Source organism: Apteryx rowi, unplaced genomic scaffold (assembly GCF_003343035.1).
Source record: "Apteryx rowi isolate R43461 unplaced genomic scaffold, aptRow1 scaffold_44, whole genome shotgun sequence".
In the NCBI taxonomy this organism is placed as follows: Eukaryota; Metazoa; Chordata; class Aves; order Apterygiformes; family Apterygidae; genus Apteryx; species Apteryx rowi.
This window is the reverse complement of record NW_020450694.1, coordinates 1848754-1865105: the sequence shown is the minus strand read 5'-3', so window position 1 is coordinate 1865105 and position 16352 is coordinate 1848754. Positions and strand designations below refer to the sequence as shown.

Here is a 16352-nt window from a genome sequence, read left to right as displayed (position 1 = left end):
ACTGGAATTAACTTGAATCCCTGAACAGAGAGGATTTGCCAAATGAACGGTGTTGCCCGTAATGGTGGCTTCCCATGAAGGATGCAGCTTATAGTTTGGTGATAACTTGGCTCTGTGACAGGCAGGATTTTAACCTCACTTCCATGTATAAACAGTAAACAGAAATAGCAATGCACAAAGGGTCTTTGTCACTCAGCTGCCAAAATGCTTGTTCTGGGTGTAATTCAGCTCTGTTAAAAGCCTGTATTGCAATGCTGAGCTATTTAAGTCTCCAATTTGGGTCTTCAGTAACGCGTAGACCGTTGAACAGGCTTCCTGCACAAGACTGAATCTTATTTTAGTGTCTTTATCACACACACACTCATGCTGGGAAGTGAGGATGAGGTGGATTAAAGAGCAAATTCAGTCTTCCCCAAAGGGGAGCAGTCCAGGCCCTTCTTGCAGGCTGCTTGGGGGACAGTGCTGTATGTGCGTCTCGGATCCTGTGCTTAGGAAGAAGGTCACCACAAGGAGGCAGTTAAGCAAACAGAAAAGCCCCTTTTTCATTCTGTTCTTTAGACCTGCGATGAAGGCTCATTGGGACAATTTGTGTGCTTCCCTTACAAAAGAGATGTAAATGTATTTTAGGCTATGAAGAGAAGGAATAAACACTAGAATAAAATTATCAGACCCTAAATGCTGTCAAAATGCCCAATTTAATGCACTTTGAAGGGGACCGATTTTTTCACGAAATGAAAAATGCCCTCATAATTTTGGGGATCCAACATAAATCTCTTCAGATAACTCTGGTAGTAGCTTGAGTTGCTGAGACTTTTACTCATCACATGCCAGTGTGAGGGTTCTCCCTAGGAAAAGGGAATTTCAGCCCCATCCCTTAATATGGTGTTACACTGGTTGTGTTGAATTCCTGCTATGTCTGCTCTTGAATATGAAAGACCCAGTGACACAGAAGCTTTGTGCCTCTCTTACTATTGCTTCCCCGCTGATTCTGTCCCCAAAACACAAGACTCCATAAAACGCCAGTGACCTTCAGTACATCCAGTGTAGGTGTTCTGCACGATGGCTTTCTGCCGTGGTTGTGCTGAATTTGGTGTATGACCCCATTGGAGATGCTGGTGGACTGCAGGAGGCACTGCAGGAAAAAGTAGGTCCCCTCGTCCAGGTACCCTGGCAATACCAAGAGGGTATGAGCCCTGATCTTCCCTAAATTAAAAAAAAAAAAATCACTTGTCTGCATCTCTTGCTTACCAGTGCTGCATAGACAACTATGAAGAGATAGTCAAACTTCTCCTCAACCATGGGGCCAATGTCAACGCCAAGGACAACGAGCTGTGGACTCCATTGCATGCAGCAGCTACTTGTGGTCATATCAACCTGGTGAAGATCCTCATCCAGCAGTAGGTGGCTTTTTGTGTCTATTCTTTCCTGCAAGTCTGATTCTACCCATAGCTTCTGCTGATGCTGGTGGAACCTGAGACTGCTTGGTACCCTGCAAGATTGGAGCAGTTGTGGCTATTCCCTGCTTTTGGGCTGTACAGGGGACTCCTCGCTGTGGGGGGAAAGAGGGTGGAGGAGGAAGAGGAGGAAGGCTGAGGAGAAGCAGTAAAACCCCAGGTGACTTGACTAAGTTTTGTGAAGCTTCTGGGAACTGGGCATAAATTTCCACATGCGGCTTGTGCTCTGGTGTGTAGGCGCTTGTCTTTGTGCTTGTTGAATCGTGCTCACAGTAAGGGGTAGAAACAGGAGCAGCCAGTAGGACCCATTCTCAAGCTTTTAAACACCACTTCAAGTCTCCCAGCCATAGAGAGTCACTAATGCAGGAGGACAGGATGTTCTTATAGCTCAAATACTAGGATGAACTGGCTTCTCTTAGTGGGTCTTAATTAGTAACCACTTAGCTTATTGTAATGTGTTTGTTCCCCAGCTGTGACACAGGATGCTCATACTGGACCTTCCGCTTGCCTTTACAAAGGCCTTAAAGCTTAACTCTTTCCTAGACTTGCTGGTGAGGAGGAGGATGAAGGTAGATGTGTTTTGAGGTATACTATGAGCAACATTTAATGAGCACCTTCTGTGAACCCTGTCTGGAGCAGAAAGTCTCGGCTCTGTACGGAGCCTCCTCCTTCGTTTGCTGAGTGCCTGTTTAGTGGGCAGAGTGTGCTTTGGGGGTATTAACATGCTGCCTTGCACAAGCAGTGCCTGTTGCTTGTACCCCAGGGATGTCCCTTGTCCCTGGAATGCTGTCATTTGGGAGACTAGCACTGAAATTTTGGTCCTTTTTTCTTGGCCTTTTAATGAAGGAAGTGAGGCAGAGGAATGCAAATGATAATCCCTTGGAAGACAATCCACTTGGGATAGGAAATTTTCGGATGAGGGGAGAAAAATGGAGCAAGAAATTAAAATGTGGAACAATATAGTGTATTCCTGACTGACAGCTGAGGATAAGGGAGCATCATGGGCACGGGTGGCAGGCTGAGGAACTAGAGCTTGTGTTCGGGCCCCTAGATACCATAGGTTGCCCTGTATTGACTAGTTGCCAGCAAATTCAGACTCTAGTAACCTAACGTCATGATCCCGTGCTCAGAAACAGTCTTCCCCAGACTTCTGAGGATTGGGGTTATTCGCTTTCTGTAGTATACAGAATAGTGTGGGGCTGCTGCGATCAAAGTTGTGCTTTATAACAGGTATTATGTACCAAATGCCTTGTTAAGCCCTGACACTGAAGGCAATCTTACTGGTGGTGGGACCTGGATCCCTTGGAGACCACCAGAGGAAGCAGCCTAGAAGAGATGCCCAGTTTCTTGCTTTTTTGTTTGCTGGTTAAGCTGACCCTGGTACTTTGCAAATGTGAATTTCAGTGTAGTTTGTTCTGGTCAGGCAGAGGGAGGGGGAAAAAAAGGAAAGAGAATCTAAATGCAACTGGATCCTGTCTGCTGTCCTTCAAAGGTTGCTGACTTTTGAGGCAGATCAGAGCTCAGCTCAGTGGGGCTGCTTAGTACATAGCTAAAATGGCATAGCTCAGGAGATGTTGCAAATTTTCTACCGTGTTGTGGGAATACGGGGACAGTGATCAATTTAGGTGGCTATTCTGCTTCCAGAAGGTGACCTCTTGGAGTTGATACAGATATAAACTAAAAGAAATACTTTTGAACAATCAGAAAGAAAAAAATACTAGTTGCCAGGATTTTTTTTTTTTTTAAATCATTATTTTTTGTCAATGTGCCCTTGGCTAGATTGAAGGCTTCCAAACTCTTCTGGTCCTTGCAAACTTTTCATTGAAGGACTGCCAGATCCCCAGATAGCAAGCACCTGGGAGTTGCTTGGCATTGTTTTCCGTAAATTCAGTGAATAAATTACTTCTAGCACTGAGAAGCTGCTGGTCTGTCCAGCGCTGGGAAAAGAGGTAGGATTAGGGGAGAGCAGGGAAGGCTTAGTGTCTCATGTTCAGTTACTGCGGCTTCCTTGCATCCTGTGAAGGAGGCAACTTGCCTCTACTTCTGGAATTTATCTTCCCTCTTCATAGCTGCATGGCTTCTCTTCAAATTTGTCTCATCTCACACAAATCTTGGTGACATTTGGGCAGCTATAAAACCTGTCCCAACGATTGGCCTTGCCTGCTCTGTGATGTCTGGGGTCCTTTATTTGTATATCAATGCAATTTTCTTCTTGCAGTGGAGCAGACTTATTGGCAGTAAATGCAGATGGCAACATGCCGTATGACCTCTGTGAAGATGAGCCAACCCTGGATGTCATTGAGACTTGCATGGCATATCAAGGTAAGGAGACTGAGTACATGAAAACTACATAAGTGGGCCAATGTGGTACTAAAAATTGCCTTGATTTGCCTCTGGAGAAAAGCCGAAAGCTGCTGCCTGGCACAATTTCTTGCAACTTAACTCTGTCTAGTTTCTCTGATTCCTGAATTGTGATTAGGGGTGAAGGACAGTTGTCAGTCCCCTTAGCCATACAGCCCTCTCTGAGAAGGGGGGGAATCACATCAACCAGGAATTAAATATAACTTTACTCAGCCAATGGAGGCAGAAACCATTTCCTGCTCTTCTTTCTAACTGGGATTTTAACAGGAATTACACAGGAAAAAATCAACGAGATGCGGGCTGCTCCAGAGCAGGTCATGATCTGCGACATCCATGATATACTGGCGACTGGACAGGACCTGAACAGGACTGATGCCCAAGGTGCTACACTGGTGAGTGAAACTGCCGCAGTTCCACCTTTGTCCTCCTTCAGCCTCCGCGTTACGAAACCTGCCCTGCGGCAGGAGGTTATACAAAATCACAAGGTGCAAGTTTGGTGAGAGGAGAGAGGCAATTGGTTGGTCTTTTTCCCTGATTATTGCCGCAYAGGAACAAGCTCTGTCCACGAGTACAGCTGGCTTAAGCTAGGGTCTAACCCTGCTCTTCTTGAAGAGAGTCCCTTGCTCATATGAGCTCTGCCGTCCAAGAGCTCAGACACGGTAATAAGGCTGCTGGGCTCCTGTGTCGTGTCCGACAGTGGTCGGCAGCAACTGCTTCATAAGAAAGGCACAAGAAATCCTGCGACGAGGAGGTGCAGAACATGGTGCTTATGCTGAGCTCTGGGGAGACAGGGTTGAAAGGCCTCCCAGGAACGTTTCGCTTCTGGCTAATGCCGATGTCTGACTTGAGTCCCACATGGGAGCATGGGAGATTCCTCTGATTTTAATGGGAGCAGGATCGGGCGCTGGGCCCTCTGGAGACTTGATCTCCTGTTGTCTTTCTGCTTTGCCTGGTGTCTGGCTAGTGCAGAGTGAAGCAAGTGTCCTGTTTATTCACACAGGACAGCACTTGCTCCTTGGGCAGAGGAGAGCATCCAGACCCAATGTACAGCACAAGGCAACTGGGCATCGGGTTTGACCGGACAACCCTAGCCCTCTTCCCTTCTTTTTTACTTGCAATAGGTTTCTTAAACCTTCACTTACAGTGCTCCAGAGTTATGGAAAGTTCAGAAACGCTGTCATACATGTTGGGACCTGCATGCTACCTAGCTTCGATGCTTGGGTTTAGAGATAACTGATATCCAGGGCATTTGATGGCATTTTTTTGACCAAACCACAGCAGTGCATTCAAGTTTCTTGGTTTAAATTGTCACCTACGGCACATACCAGAAGTGTAGTGGTAGAGTCAAGGGGAAGGGAGGGCAAGCTCCCTCCCAGATAGACTTGGATGACTGAAGTCTTTATTGCAGCTTATTTTTTCATGTGTTTCTCCCTTTAGCAGGGATTATATATATAATTTTAAGCAGACCTCTTGATTTCCCCTTTTGTATGACCCCCGCCTTGCTTGTAGAGATTCTGGCTGTGGCACTGCCTTCCAGCCCTGGAGATCTGTTATTGATTTTACCAACTCTCAGCATCAGACTCAAGCTTGCATTTGCTTTTCAGATTATTACTGAAAGTTAAGTGATTCCTTATTAATTCATAAGACCTCCAGAAGGTATGACCCACTACCATAAAATCTATGTAGAAGTTATTTGACTGCCAGAAAGCATCAGCATTTGTTTCCAGCATTTGTTGAATTAGGGGGGTGGGGGGGAAGGATCCATGTGGAAAATGTAAATAAGGAATCTTTTGTTCTCCTCTTTAGCACAGCTGAAATGGGATGAGCTCTGAGTGGTGTTCATAACTCCAGAATAGCTCATAGATCAATGTTTTGCTCAGAGATGTAGCAGCAGACAAGTATTAAGAAAATCTCCAGAGAAGTGTCTTGGTGGAGTACAGGAGACTATTATTGATGTTTCAGAAGTGATGGATGCCGTTGGAGGCCCATATCTGAGAAACCAGATCCCCTTAACTGCAAGTAGCCAAGGGTTTAGATGTCTCTGATTTTTTTAAATGGTGAAAGCAAGCATAGCATGAATGGAAGTGCACTTGCACGATGCAGGCTGAAAATTTGATCAAAAAATCATATCCACAGTCCTTAGAGGGGGAAGAGGAGACATTCTTCTGTCATGAAGAATGTAGAGTTTGCAGGGGGTGGTGTTCTCCATTCCAGGCTTTCATTTTGATGGTGCTGTTTGCTTACAGATTGGAAAGCACTTAGAAGGCCTTGATTTAAAAATTGAAACCGTTCTTTTTCTAGCACACATACGTAGGTGATCTTAGGAACTGTTCAGCAGTTTCCTCTCCAAGTAGAATTACATGCAGGTGATACTGAGATTCAGCATACAGGAACAACCTCTCTTTGACTTGATGGAAATGCATCTGCCAAATGTAAAATGTGCTATGAGTCCAAATCTAAACTCAGGCATTATCCAAGAAATTCCACTGCAACTTAGTGTGGAAAAAAGCAGTCATGGTCCTTGCAGGTGGTTCATGCTCTGTTCCTTGTCTCCTAGCTCCATATAGCTGCAGCCAATGGTTATCTGCATGCAGCTGAAGTCCTTCTTGACCAGGGGGCAAGCCTGGATGTTAAGGACTGGGATGGCTGGGAACCTCTCCATGCTGCTGCTTTTTGGGGCCAGGTAATCATTTCGTTGCAAGTGTCATGTGTGAGGGTGCCGTCAAGGGCTTTCTGCCTGGGTAAATTGTGGAGTTCTCTACAAACGGAAGAAATCTATGCTAGCTGGACTTGCTTGGTGGTGTTAGATGAGATCTCTGCGGTACCAAAAAAGAACCTGTTGCTGAGAAAGCTCAGGGAGAGCATGTTTGTGCAGCTGAGTGGTGCACAGCTCTGTGCAGCTGAATGGTTGTAGCTGTGTTTAATATCACACGTGTACCAGAATAATTTTAGGCCAGTTGATCATGCACATAATTGCTTCTTAGCTTATTCTAACTTTTCGGCTTTAAGGCAGAAAACAGTTGCCAAAAGTACCACCATCAACTTTGCTTTCTTTCCTTTTCTTTAGATGCAAATGGCCGAGTTGCTTGTATCCCATGGGGCCAGTTTGAGTGCCAGGACATCTTTGGATGAGATGCCAATAGGTGAGTTTGCTAAGCTCATAAAAGAGATCAAAGCCACTAAGAAACAAAGCTTTTAGAGATTTTTTCCCCCTAAGCCTGCTAGAGTCTTCAGAGGGTGCTTTCAAAAGTGTTAACCCTTCATTTTTCAGGTGTCTTTAGAATCAAAGTTGCAGTGATTTTAACTGGATTAAAGTTTTAAAGTGCCTGATTTGTTCTGGGTACTTCTGAAAGTGCTTATTTTTGCCCATAAAAAAGAAGGTATAAGGTTTTTGTCCTGTGTGTTTGACTCATTCACGTCATCCGTCTGTATCAAAGCGGAGTTAGAGACACTCAAGTTTTAGGGCTGCAGGCACAAGGAAATGTGATAAGCAATTTGGGATTGGAGAGGGAAAGAGAAAACATGCAGAAGTCTTGGAACAGATTGGAAGTGAAAATGCCAAAGCATTAGCATCTGACCATGTGCATTATAATCTTGTGCCGCATTTCCTATTGGCAAAAGGTTTTCTGAGCCTTAATGAAAACTCTGTGCATCCTCATTTTGAAGAATGAACGTTCTTGTCTTCCTCCCTCATCTGCTCTGCTTTTATCTCCTCTTTGTTGTTTTGGAGGCTTAAGGAAAGGTGCTTTATTCAGGGGAGCTGCAGTCTGTCTGTTGCTGAAATTTTTTTCCTCCCATCTTGAAGCATTAAGATAGCGGTCATTATATCTCTTACCCTTTCATGGGTAAAGGCACAGCTTACTGCTAGAGACGGGACAAAACCTGGCTGAATAGCTGGGGCATTGCACACTTGAATCCCTGTCACAATCAACAGCTCTTGTTTTTTGATGCTGTTTAGATGTCCAAACCAATCTGCCTCCCCTAATCCCTTTGGAGAGAAACGTGTCTAAGCCCACTCTGCTTAAATTCTCTTTCTGTTTATCCTAGTGTTTGGAGGTGTATGTATACCAGGGAGGCACAGTTAGTTACGTGGTGGTAATGGCACCGCGTTAGAACAGCCTGACTAACGGCTTGGTTTGCGTGTGCCTTAGATCTGTGTGAAGAGGAGGAGTTCAAAGTATTACTTCTGGAGCTGAAACATAAACACGATGTGATCATGAAATCTCAGATGAGGCATAAATCCTCCCTGAGCCGAAGGACCTCCAGCACTGGCAGCCGGGGGTAAGTGCAGTTTTCCTGCAGGCTGGCTCTCCAGACGTGACCGCGGAGCAGCCTGAGGTCAGCATGCTGCGAACGAGCCCATCCGTCCTTTGGGAATGAACTCCCTGAAAGGCAGGCGCTGGCTTTTAGCTGTTGGAAGCAGAGCTCCCTCGGAGGTGGTGGTCCTTGCACTAGCAAGAGGTGCTGTTTTTTGGCTGGGGGGAATGGCTCTGTACCACAGTGATTTAAGAACTGCTGTGGACAGAGTACCAGTGGTGAGAGTTTACTTGTTTACCTGTTAAACCAGGGATACTTGTGTCTGGGAATCGGTGCTTCAAACTTGAGCTTCTTGGTAGCTTTAATGAAGACGGTAGAGGGAAAGGTGAATGAATACTAATAGATAATAAGGCTCACAGCCATGATACTGTGTTAGGACAGTCCGTACAAGTCTTTATAAGACATTTGCTAGACATCAAAGCAGCAGGTCTCAAGCTGCGGTTTGCAGAGCTCCCTAAACAACCCGTGGGCCGTTTGCCTTTACATTTACTCCACTGGTTACAGAGTAGATCCATCAGGTGAGCTGCATGCGATCTAATCCAGGCTTGCAGTACGTCTTTTTAAAATTCCTCCCTCCTTTAATACGCACGCTAGTGCCTTTGTCTGCTTGGCGTGGGTGCAGGAAGCTACGTTCCTGTCCCATCCCAAGGGGAGACGCTATGGAGTGCAAGGAGGATGTGGGAAGAGCTTTGGGGTAAGAGGAAAGCCCGTGTGGTGCTTACAGCTTTGATGCTCCTTCCCGCTCTCCGACAGGAAGGTGGTGAGGAGGGCCAGCCTTTCGGACCGAACAAACCTGTACAGGAAGGAGTGCGAGAAAGAGGCCATCGTCTGGCAGCAGATGGGGGCGGCAGAAGAACAAAGAAACTCGGGCCTCATTGGAGAAATCGGGGAGACTCGGTCTGACCAAGAGAATACAGACCCTGTAAGGAACCTCCTGTATCCTGTGGGAGTCACGGAACGGGGCTGGCAGGGCAGGCTGGAAAGCAGGCTGCATAGCCGTGGGTGCTCTGGGACGAGACGGGGGCGAAAATGTTCTTAAACCTCATCCGTCAGATTTAAGCAAAAGACCAAATTCTCATTTAGTATAAACTGGAATATCCCACTGAAGCGGAAAGACAGTTTTGGATTTATAGCTGCATAAACAGGTTTGAGATATGGCCCTAATAAGCCAGGAGAAAACGGTTGTCTGTTAAGAGTGTATTTCTCTTTACAGTTAACAAACTGGCAATCAATCACAAAAGAATTGTCATCTTGCTTTGCAGTTATTTGTTTTTAATTTGGTTATTGTCATGTTGTATTAACAAACTTTTTATATTAATACACACACACACACACACACACACACACACACACACACACGACTTTTTTTTTTCCCCAAGTGACTTCTTCTGAGTTAAAGTTTCCAGATTCCTGGTTGGGGGTCACAGCATTATAGGGTCCTGGTGATGGGTGATTTCCGTGTTTTTCCTGCAGTTCCTGTCCAGTTGGAAGACTGTGTGCGAGTTGGTTTAGGAGTTTGCTGCAGGGATGAACGGTGCTGGGGGGCACGGGAAGATGCTTTTCTTTAATGTTTTCTTGTTACAGAATTCAGTGCTGGAGAACTCTTCCCTCCTTCCTGAGTTAGCGAACAAAAGCACCCAGTGCGACTCGGAAATCCCCCTCCAGAACGGACTCAGGGCGTCTGCCAGCACTTACCAGTACACCTTTTCCAACGGGGACATTTGGAATATGCACGCTGACCCCGACAGTAATCCAGGCCACATGCTGCCCTACGGCAACCCGGGGCTCCCTGACACGCAGCAGCTCTGGGATGCCTACAAGGAGCACAGCCATCAGACGCTCTCTGAACTTAAGCGGCAGCGGGCTGCAGCCAAACTCCTCAATCACCCTTTCCTCAGCACCCACTTTGGCAGCGGCATGGGAGGTGTACCTGAGAATGGGAGCGAGGCCAAGTCGCACCTGATCGGATCCAGGACTTCTCCCTACAGCACCAATGGGACCTCAGTGTATTACACAGTGTCCAGTGGTGATCCGCCCCTCTTGAAATTCAAAGCTCCCATGGAGGAAATGGAAGAGAAGGTGCATGGGTGCTGCAGAATTTCCTAGTCTCACCTGTTACTCACCCCAACGTGGAAACCCGACATGGATGGGCTGGTTGGATCTATCGCAGAGGCCAGGTTGTTTGGTGGTTTGCATTCCAAGGGGAGAATTTGGTTACGGACATCCTGCCTGCAGCAGCCTTGTTCATTTTGAATTGTACTTTACCCTGCCAATTACTTCTGTTGCAGCTGAATGAGTAATGCAGGTGGAGCAAGGCTCGTAGGAGAGGAATGGATGCACATCAGTATAATGTAAGAAGAGCCACCCTAGTCTTGCTCCCTGGGGAAGAAGGTACGGTGCACTGCCTCCCCATCCTTGGAAAGTCATGAGATGGCTTGGAAAGAAGAAATGGCCTGAATTAAAATCTTTGCATCCGAGCCTCTTGCTGTAAGCCAACAAGCTTCTGGAAGGTGACAGTTCAGACCTGAATTTTCACTTTCGGGTGCAGTGCGGATATCCCTGGAAGGGAGGTCAGCCCCCATGCAGGGTTTGCAAGAATGAACTGAGCCGTCGTCTGTGCAGCTGGATCCAAAACTTACCAGGGGCTGAACAACGAGCAAGTGTAGATACTGCACTTGCTTTAGGAAGTTTGCAAGGTGTTGTCTCCTCGCAGTGACAGCTCACCTTCAAAAACTGCACTGGCTGGGTCCTGTTCTGCTAATATAAACCAGTCACTGCAGACTGTCATCAGGTTTTAAGCAGAACCCTTCAAGGAACAGGCGTCACTGAACAGGCTTTAAAACTGATGTTGCAATAAGGGGCCCCGGCAATAGAATTTTACTGCAATAAAATACTGACAAAGGTCTATATTGGGATAAGTAATTTAAAAAACTTATTTGTACTATTTAAACTCTTAATTTGTTAAAACTGGACAGACTTTTGCTGATCTCACTTTCCTATTGATTCTGTTTGTTTACTCTGTACGCTCAGCACAGACACTTGGAGCAGTATGCTTTGTGTTCTGATTTTCTGGCTTGGGAGGGATGAGGAGAAAGGGCTTGCCTACACTAATCTAGAAATGTCATGAAAGCGTTTCTAATCTCCCTAGATTTTATGACACTTGCGTGTTAACCTGCATTCTTTGGCTGATAAACAGGTAACTTAAGTTGTTGCTTTGGTGGTTGAACATTGCAGCAGGGCAAAGACTGGATTTTTTTTGTTTGTTTTTCCAGCTTCCATGCTGAATTCATCAGCAGTGGCTAGTAGCTGTCAGAACAAGGCTTAAAGGCCTCTATATTGCGTATGTAAGAGAGTCAAACTCCCTTTCTGAGTGAAAGCCAAGCACCATGCAGCAGGCACAAGGCTCCTGCAGGAGAGGTTGGCATGCCACCACCAGTGTTTTAAGACGGCTTGTGTTAACCCTGACAGACTGCCTGAGAAACGCTAGCGTGGTGCAGCACGGGGTCTTGGCACTGGCTCTTCTGGAAGTTAAGTCTTTGCGTACAAGTGGGAGGTAAAAGGAGAGTGCCCCTTGGGAGACAGCTCCGAGGAACTGGCCACAGCTGAGACAACCAGTTGTATCTACAGAAGTATTTGTAACTCTGCAAACCCTTTTCTGCACAGAGGAGCTATTGCGCACATAACTATTTGCCTGTGTGAATGTGTGTCTTTTTGGGCAGTTTAAATCCCAAGCTCTGAAAATATAAGCCTGTTTTGTGTCTATGTAAGCCAAATCCTGCTCACAGCAATTTAGCTGGCAGCTAGACATCAAGATTATGTGTTCCTTTGCAGAGGATTCACACACATATTCCCCATCCGGGAATCCTCGCATCCTTTCCTTTCTTTTCTAGGCCATAAAAAATTTAGTTAGGCTAAAAGGGACTGTTAATTGCCACCCTCCACTCCACATCTACTGGAAACGCTGTTCCACCCCTAAAGGTCTAGTCAATGGTGTAAGTAATGAGAGAGGTGGGAACCAGTCTGCAATCCTATCGGGAAAAGGCAGTGAAGGAGCAAGGAGACCATTCTCTCTGAAAAGTGTTTCAGGCAGGTCTCTACAGGGGAATGCCCTCTCCTTAGTTTACATCACAGCTGAGCTTGGCTGGGAAATCGAGCCTGGCTCTAAGCTGGGTATCATGATGCAGGGATCTGGGCCCCTCCTTTTTTAAAGAGGCTCCTCCAGGCAGCAGAGATGAGTATACGTCACCACAAAACCCAAATACTTTTGGATCTTTGAGGTTATTACCAGGCTGACAATTTATTGTTTCAAACTCAGAGAATTCAATCCTCTTCCCGTATCAGTTTTAGGAACAAATTAGAAAATGGGAGCAGCTGGTCTGATTTTTAAATTCTCAGTTCAGTTAAAGGCAGGGGTTTCTTTGCATGTTCTGAAACATTCAGAGAAAGTGAGCCCTCTCTGACACATGCCTGGGTAGCTTGCTTAACACCTCTGTCCCATTTGACTAATCTCCTGGTTTCTGCTGATCTATACAAGTTGCCACTCTGTCCTTCCATTATTTGAATACATATATTAAATATAAAACTTGAAGATACTTCTTGTGCTTTACTGAACCTCAAGGGAATTAAAAAGTCACTCTCTAGTTGAAATAAGTTGGTTTGGTAGCTGGAGACTTTACAGTGTCTCAGGTGGTCTGTGTGTTGTTAAGAGTGAGTCTTGTGACCTTAAAGAAAATGCTTCTGGGATAATATCAGGTGTAGCCTAGGGGTTGCTGAATAAGGGAAGATGATCTTTTGGATGCCTTTCTTCTCCCATGGTGCTGGGGTAGTCTCTCCGGATCCTATCCTAATGAGAATTCGGGAGTCAGTGTAACAATTTTTGGTGCTGCCGTCCACTAGCTTGTAAGCAGTGCAAAATTTGGGCCCAGCTGATGCTTTCCCTCCCAGGGACAGGAGGAGTCAGGCCCTTTTCCTTCTCAGAGCAATTTTGTGCTGTTACGTATATTGAATCTTACATATCTCCAAGCAAATGAAAAGCAGGCAGTCGAATGCAATCATGTGAGGCAGTTTGAGGCTTGCTTTCCCTGTGAGTAGTTAATATGTTAAAGTTGCATGAAGCCAGTCTGTTTTAGACAAATAGCTTTCAGTTCATCAGTATTTCACTCTATTTATATGTAAAACTCCGGGAATCCATGATTCTAGCTGTGATCTTGAGCAAAGTAACAATTGATTCACGATCAGGAGAAAGATACTTACAGGTTCTAGATATAAAACATCCCTGTAATTGGACCGTTATATTGTGATTTAAAATTGGCAGTAATACAGCTCTTCTAGCTTTATTGCTATAAGCTAACATGCTCTAGTGGTGTCTGATCAAATGCAAACGATTCTTACTCAGAAAGGAGAGTCAGTAACTGGTAAATATTCCAGGATATGTTTCACAGCAAAGACAACTAATTATCTACCACTGGCTTTGGGTTGGAAGTTGCATTCAAGTGGGGTTTCCAAAGATTGCTGAAGACCCAAAATGGACTGATGCTTTCCCTGCTTATGTGTGGGTGACAGTCTGAATATAATGGTCACTGCCTGTGGGACATTGGCAGATAATGGTCAGGGAAGGAGCTGACAATTTATGGTGTGTGCAGAGTTGTTGGCAGTAGATCAGGGATGAGCAATTCTGTAAAATATAGTTAACCAGAGGTTAAATCCTTTATAGAGACAAACAAGCTTTTGGGGGGCATGATAAATGCACAGATACTCTTATATGTGCATTGCAGGAGCCTGCCTGTAGGAATAGGGCTCCTGATTACAAAATTTAGCACTGTTATAACTATAGTGCTTTTCATATCTGTGCATTTTAAACAAGGCCATCCCAGTGGAAAGTTCTGAGGTACATAGCAGAAGGCAGTCAGCTGTTTCACTGGAGCTCTTAAAATTGCTAAAAAGCTGTGGAAATGAGAAAAGGTGTTGTGATTGGCATATATAGCACTTGGATTATTAGAGGAAGATTTGGGTGTTTTATACTGTACTCAACCTCTCTGTAAAGATCTCAGTACGGATTCAAGGTCAGATCAGAGTTCTGCTTTTATTAGCTGTAAGCCCAAGATCGCAGTTGTTCATCCAGACCCACTCAAAGATTTGAGAATTTGGACGCGGTGACGGTTCCCCTGTTAGGCACTGTAGGCAGATCTGCACACAGGAACAACCCTTCTGCTTGAAAAATCTTCTTATATGCTGAAGTCATAGTGTTTATAGCAAACTAACTGGTTCATGAGAGCAGCTTTGCTTTCCACGTTGAAAGGCTTTATTCAAATGCAGAAGTGTCTCTCAAACTAGTGTCTCTGCTTTCCTGAGCTCCACCAGGGAAGTCCCAGCAGTGAATCGTTAGACATGGGCTTAAGTATGGTTGCTGGGATGTTTGGCTTTGGACCTACATCTGTATTTCACATACCAAGTGATGCAGTTTTCGCCCAGTTTGTCTCACTTCTGTGGTGCTTCAGGACCTGAAAACCCTCTCCAGTTTGGAAAGAACTGCCTCTAGCTGATGTGATTGTGTACCGTCTTGTAGGCGTGATGTCACATGGTCGAGAAACTCCTGCTAGGGAAGGAGGAGAAGAGCACAGCAGGGAAATAGCAATAACGAATCAGTGCGATACCCAGCAGTTGCAGTGAATTCTTTAGTATACTGAGCAGGGGGTTATTTCATGGGGTTGCAGATGAGAGCACTTATCTCCCAAATTTCCATTTGGGAGATTGACTTCTGTGCAGCATCCTTTTTGATCAAATGTTGGACCTGTTTCCCCTGTTTCTTCTGTGCTGAAACAAAATCAGCAATACCATGAAATAGGAGTATCTTACCTGAGAAAGCAATGGGACTGGTTTCTAGAGAGCCACAGTGGATTAACTGTTGTCTGTTTGCTGGAAGGTGTTCTCCCTCTGTCTGGATATAGCTGTGCCTTATATTTGCTAAAAGTAGCTCAGTGTCTAGTCTCTGAGATGTGTGTGGTGACTGTACAATGCTGTTTTGAATTTTAATACTATTTTGCAAAGGGAAAACTGTTCACAGCATGCTGTATTTTGCAAATTTTATTTGTTCTTTCATTTCTCTCATGATTGCCATTTTTCTCTTCCTATGATACAGAGACAGCAAATGCACAAAGACTTCATCCTAATTTAACGAATCGCATTGGCCAACCTTGTTATGGCAGTTCTCTGCCGGCAGGGTCCAGAACACGCTAGTAGTAGCAAGAGCTAGCTTGTTACTGCAGAACACAGTTTATATATATATATATATATATATATATATATATATACACACTCATATATACATATATACACACACATATATATGTATGTATGTATATGTGTGTATATATATATATTTTTTTTTCTCTGTGGCCGTACAATGGTAGTTCCTGGCTGTTCTTCAGCTTTACATGTTGGCCAAACTGCAGATGGACCCTTCGGGCCTCCTACATGATTAGAGTAGGACTGGGATCTTTTGGCAACATCTGCCATGGCAAAATTAGAACTTGGAATATTTTGCTGCGTTCCACACGTGGAAGCTGTGGTGGGGGAGGCAGTGCTCAAGACACCAGTTCCCAAGCCTACACCAATACAATTATCTCTACCTGCAGCTGGGGGGAAAAACATAGGTTTGGGAGGCACATGCAGCCTTAGTATAGCCACTTCTAACTCCTCGGCCTATAGACTGCAGTGTTTGTTTCCCTGTGAGAGGGGGGAGAATGAACTATAGTGTCCATAACCCTTGTACAGCTATGTTTGACTGCTGCATATCCAGGATATTTAAAAATGGTGGCAAGCCCTCTGCAATAATTCATAATTCCATCGAGCGGTAGTAAATGATGTACAAATAAAACTTGATGAAATGTATTTTATGTGAAAAAAATAATGTAAGAACTGTATATTGCATTAGCAGCTTTGTGTATAAAATGGCATTTTGGCAATCAGAGTCTAATATATTTAAAACTTTTTTTAAAAAAAGGATATTTGATATTGTATGGAATTGACTTTATTGCTACTGTAAGTATGAAAAGATGGTTTCTTAACATGTTGAAGCAATGCATAAAATCTTAAACTGTATGTAAATCTCATGCCAAAAGGGTATGTCTGACAGTATTAGCACCTGACTTCAGTGTCTTTAAGAGAGAGATTCAATTTTTTAATTTAAAAAATATATTAAATTTCTTTTAATAATACCAA

General features: G+C 44.7%; 1 protein-coding gene across 3 annotated transcripts in view; it reads left to right on the top strand.

Annotated features, from left to right (window-relative positions):
- The window catches only part of PPP1R16B (protein phosphatase 1 regulatory subunit 16B), a 70000-nt gene extending 53672 nt beyond the window's left edge, over positions 1-16328 (top strand). For all 3 annotated transcript variants that reach the window (XM_026076847.1, XM_026076846.1, XM_026076845.1), the window contains 8 exons: positions 1252-1397; positions 3673-3776; positions 4083-4207; positions 6373-6498; positions 6883-6958; positions 7967-8096; positions 8886-9054; positions 9717-16328. In XM_026076847.1, the coding sequence (XP_025932632.1) occupies positions 1252-1397; positions 3673-3776; positions 4083-4207; positions 6373-6498; positions 6883-6958; positions 7967-8096; positions 8886-9054; positions 9717-10238 (1398 nt within the window). In that variant the 3' untranslated portion in view covers positions 10239-16328. The remainder of the gene's footprint in view (positions 1-1251; positions 1398-3672; positions 3777-4082; positions 4208-6372; positions 6499-6882; positions 6959-7966; positions 8097-8885; positions 9055-9716) is intronic.
- The last annotated feature ends 24 nt before the right edge of the window (positions 16329-16352 follow it).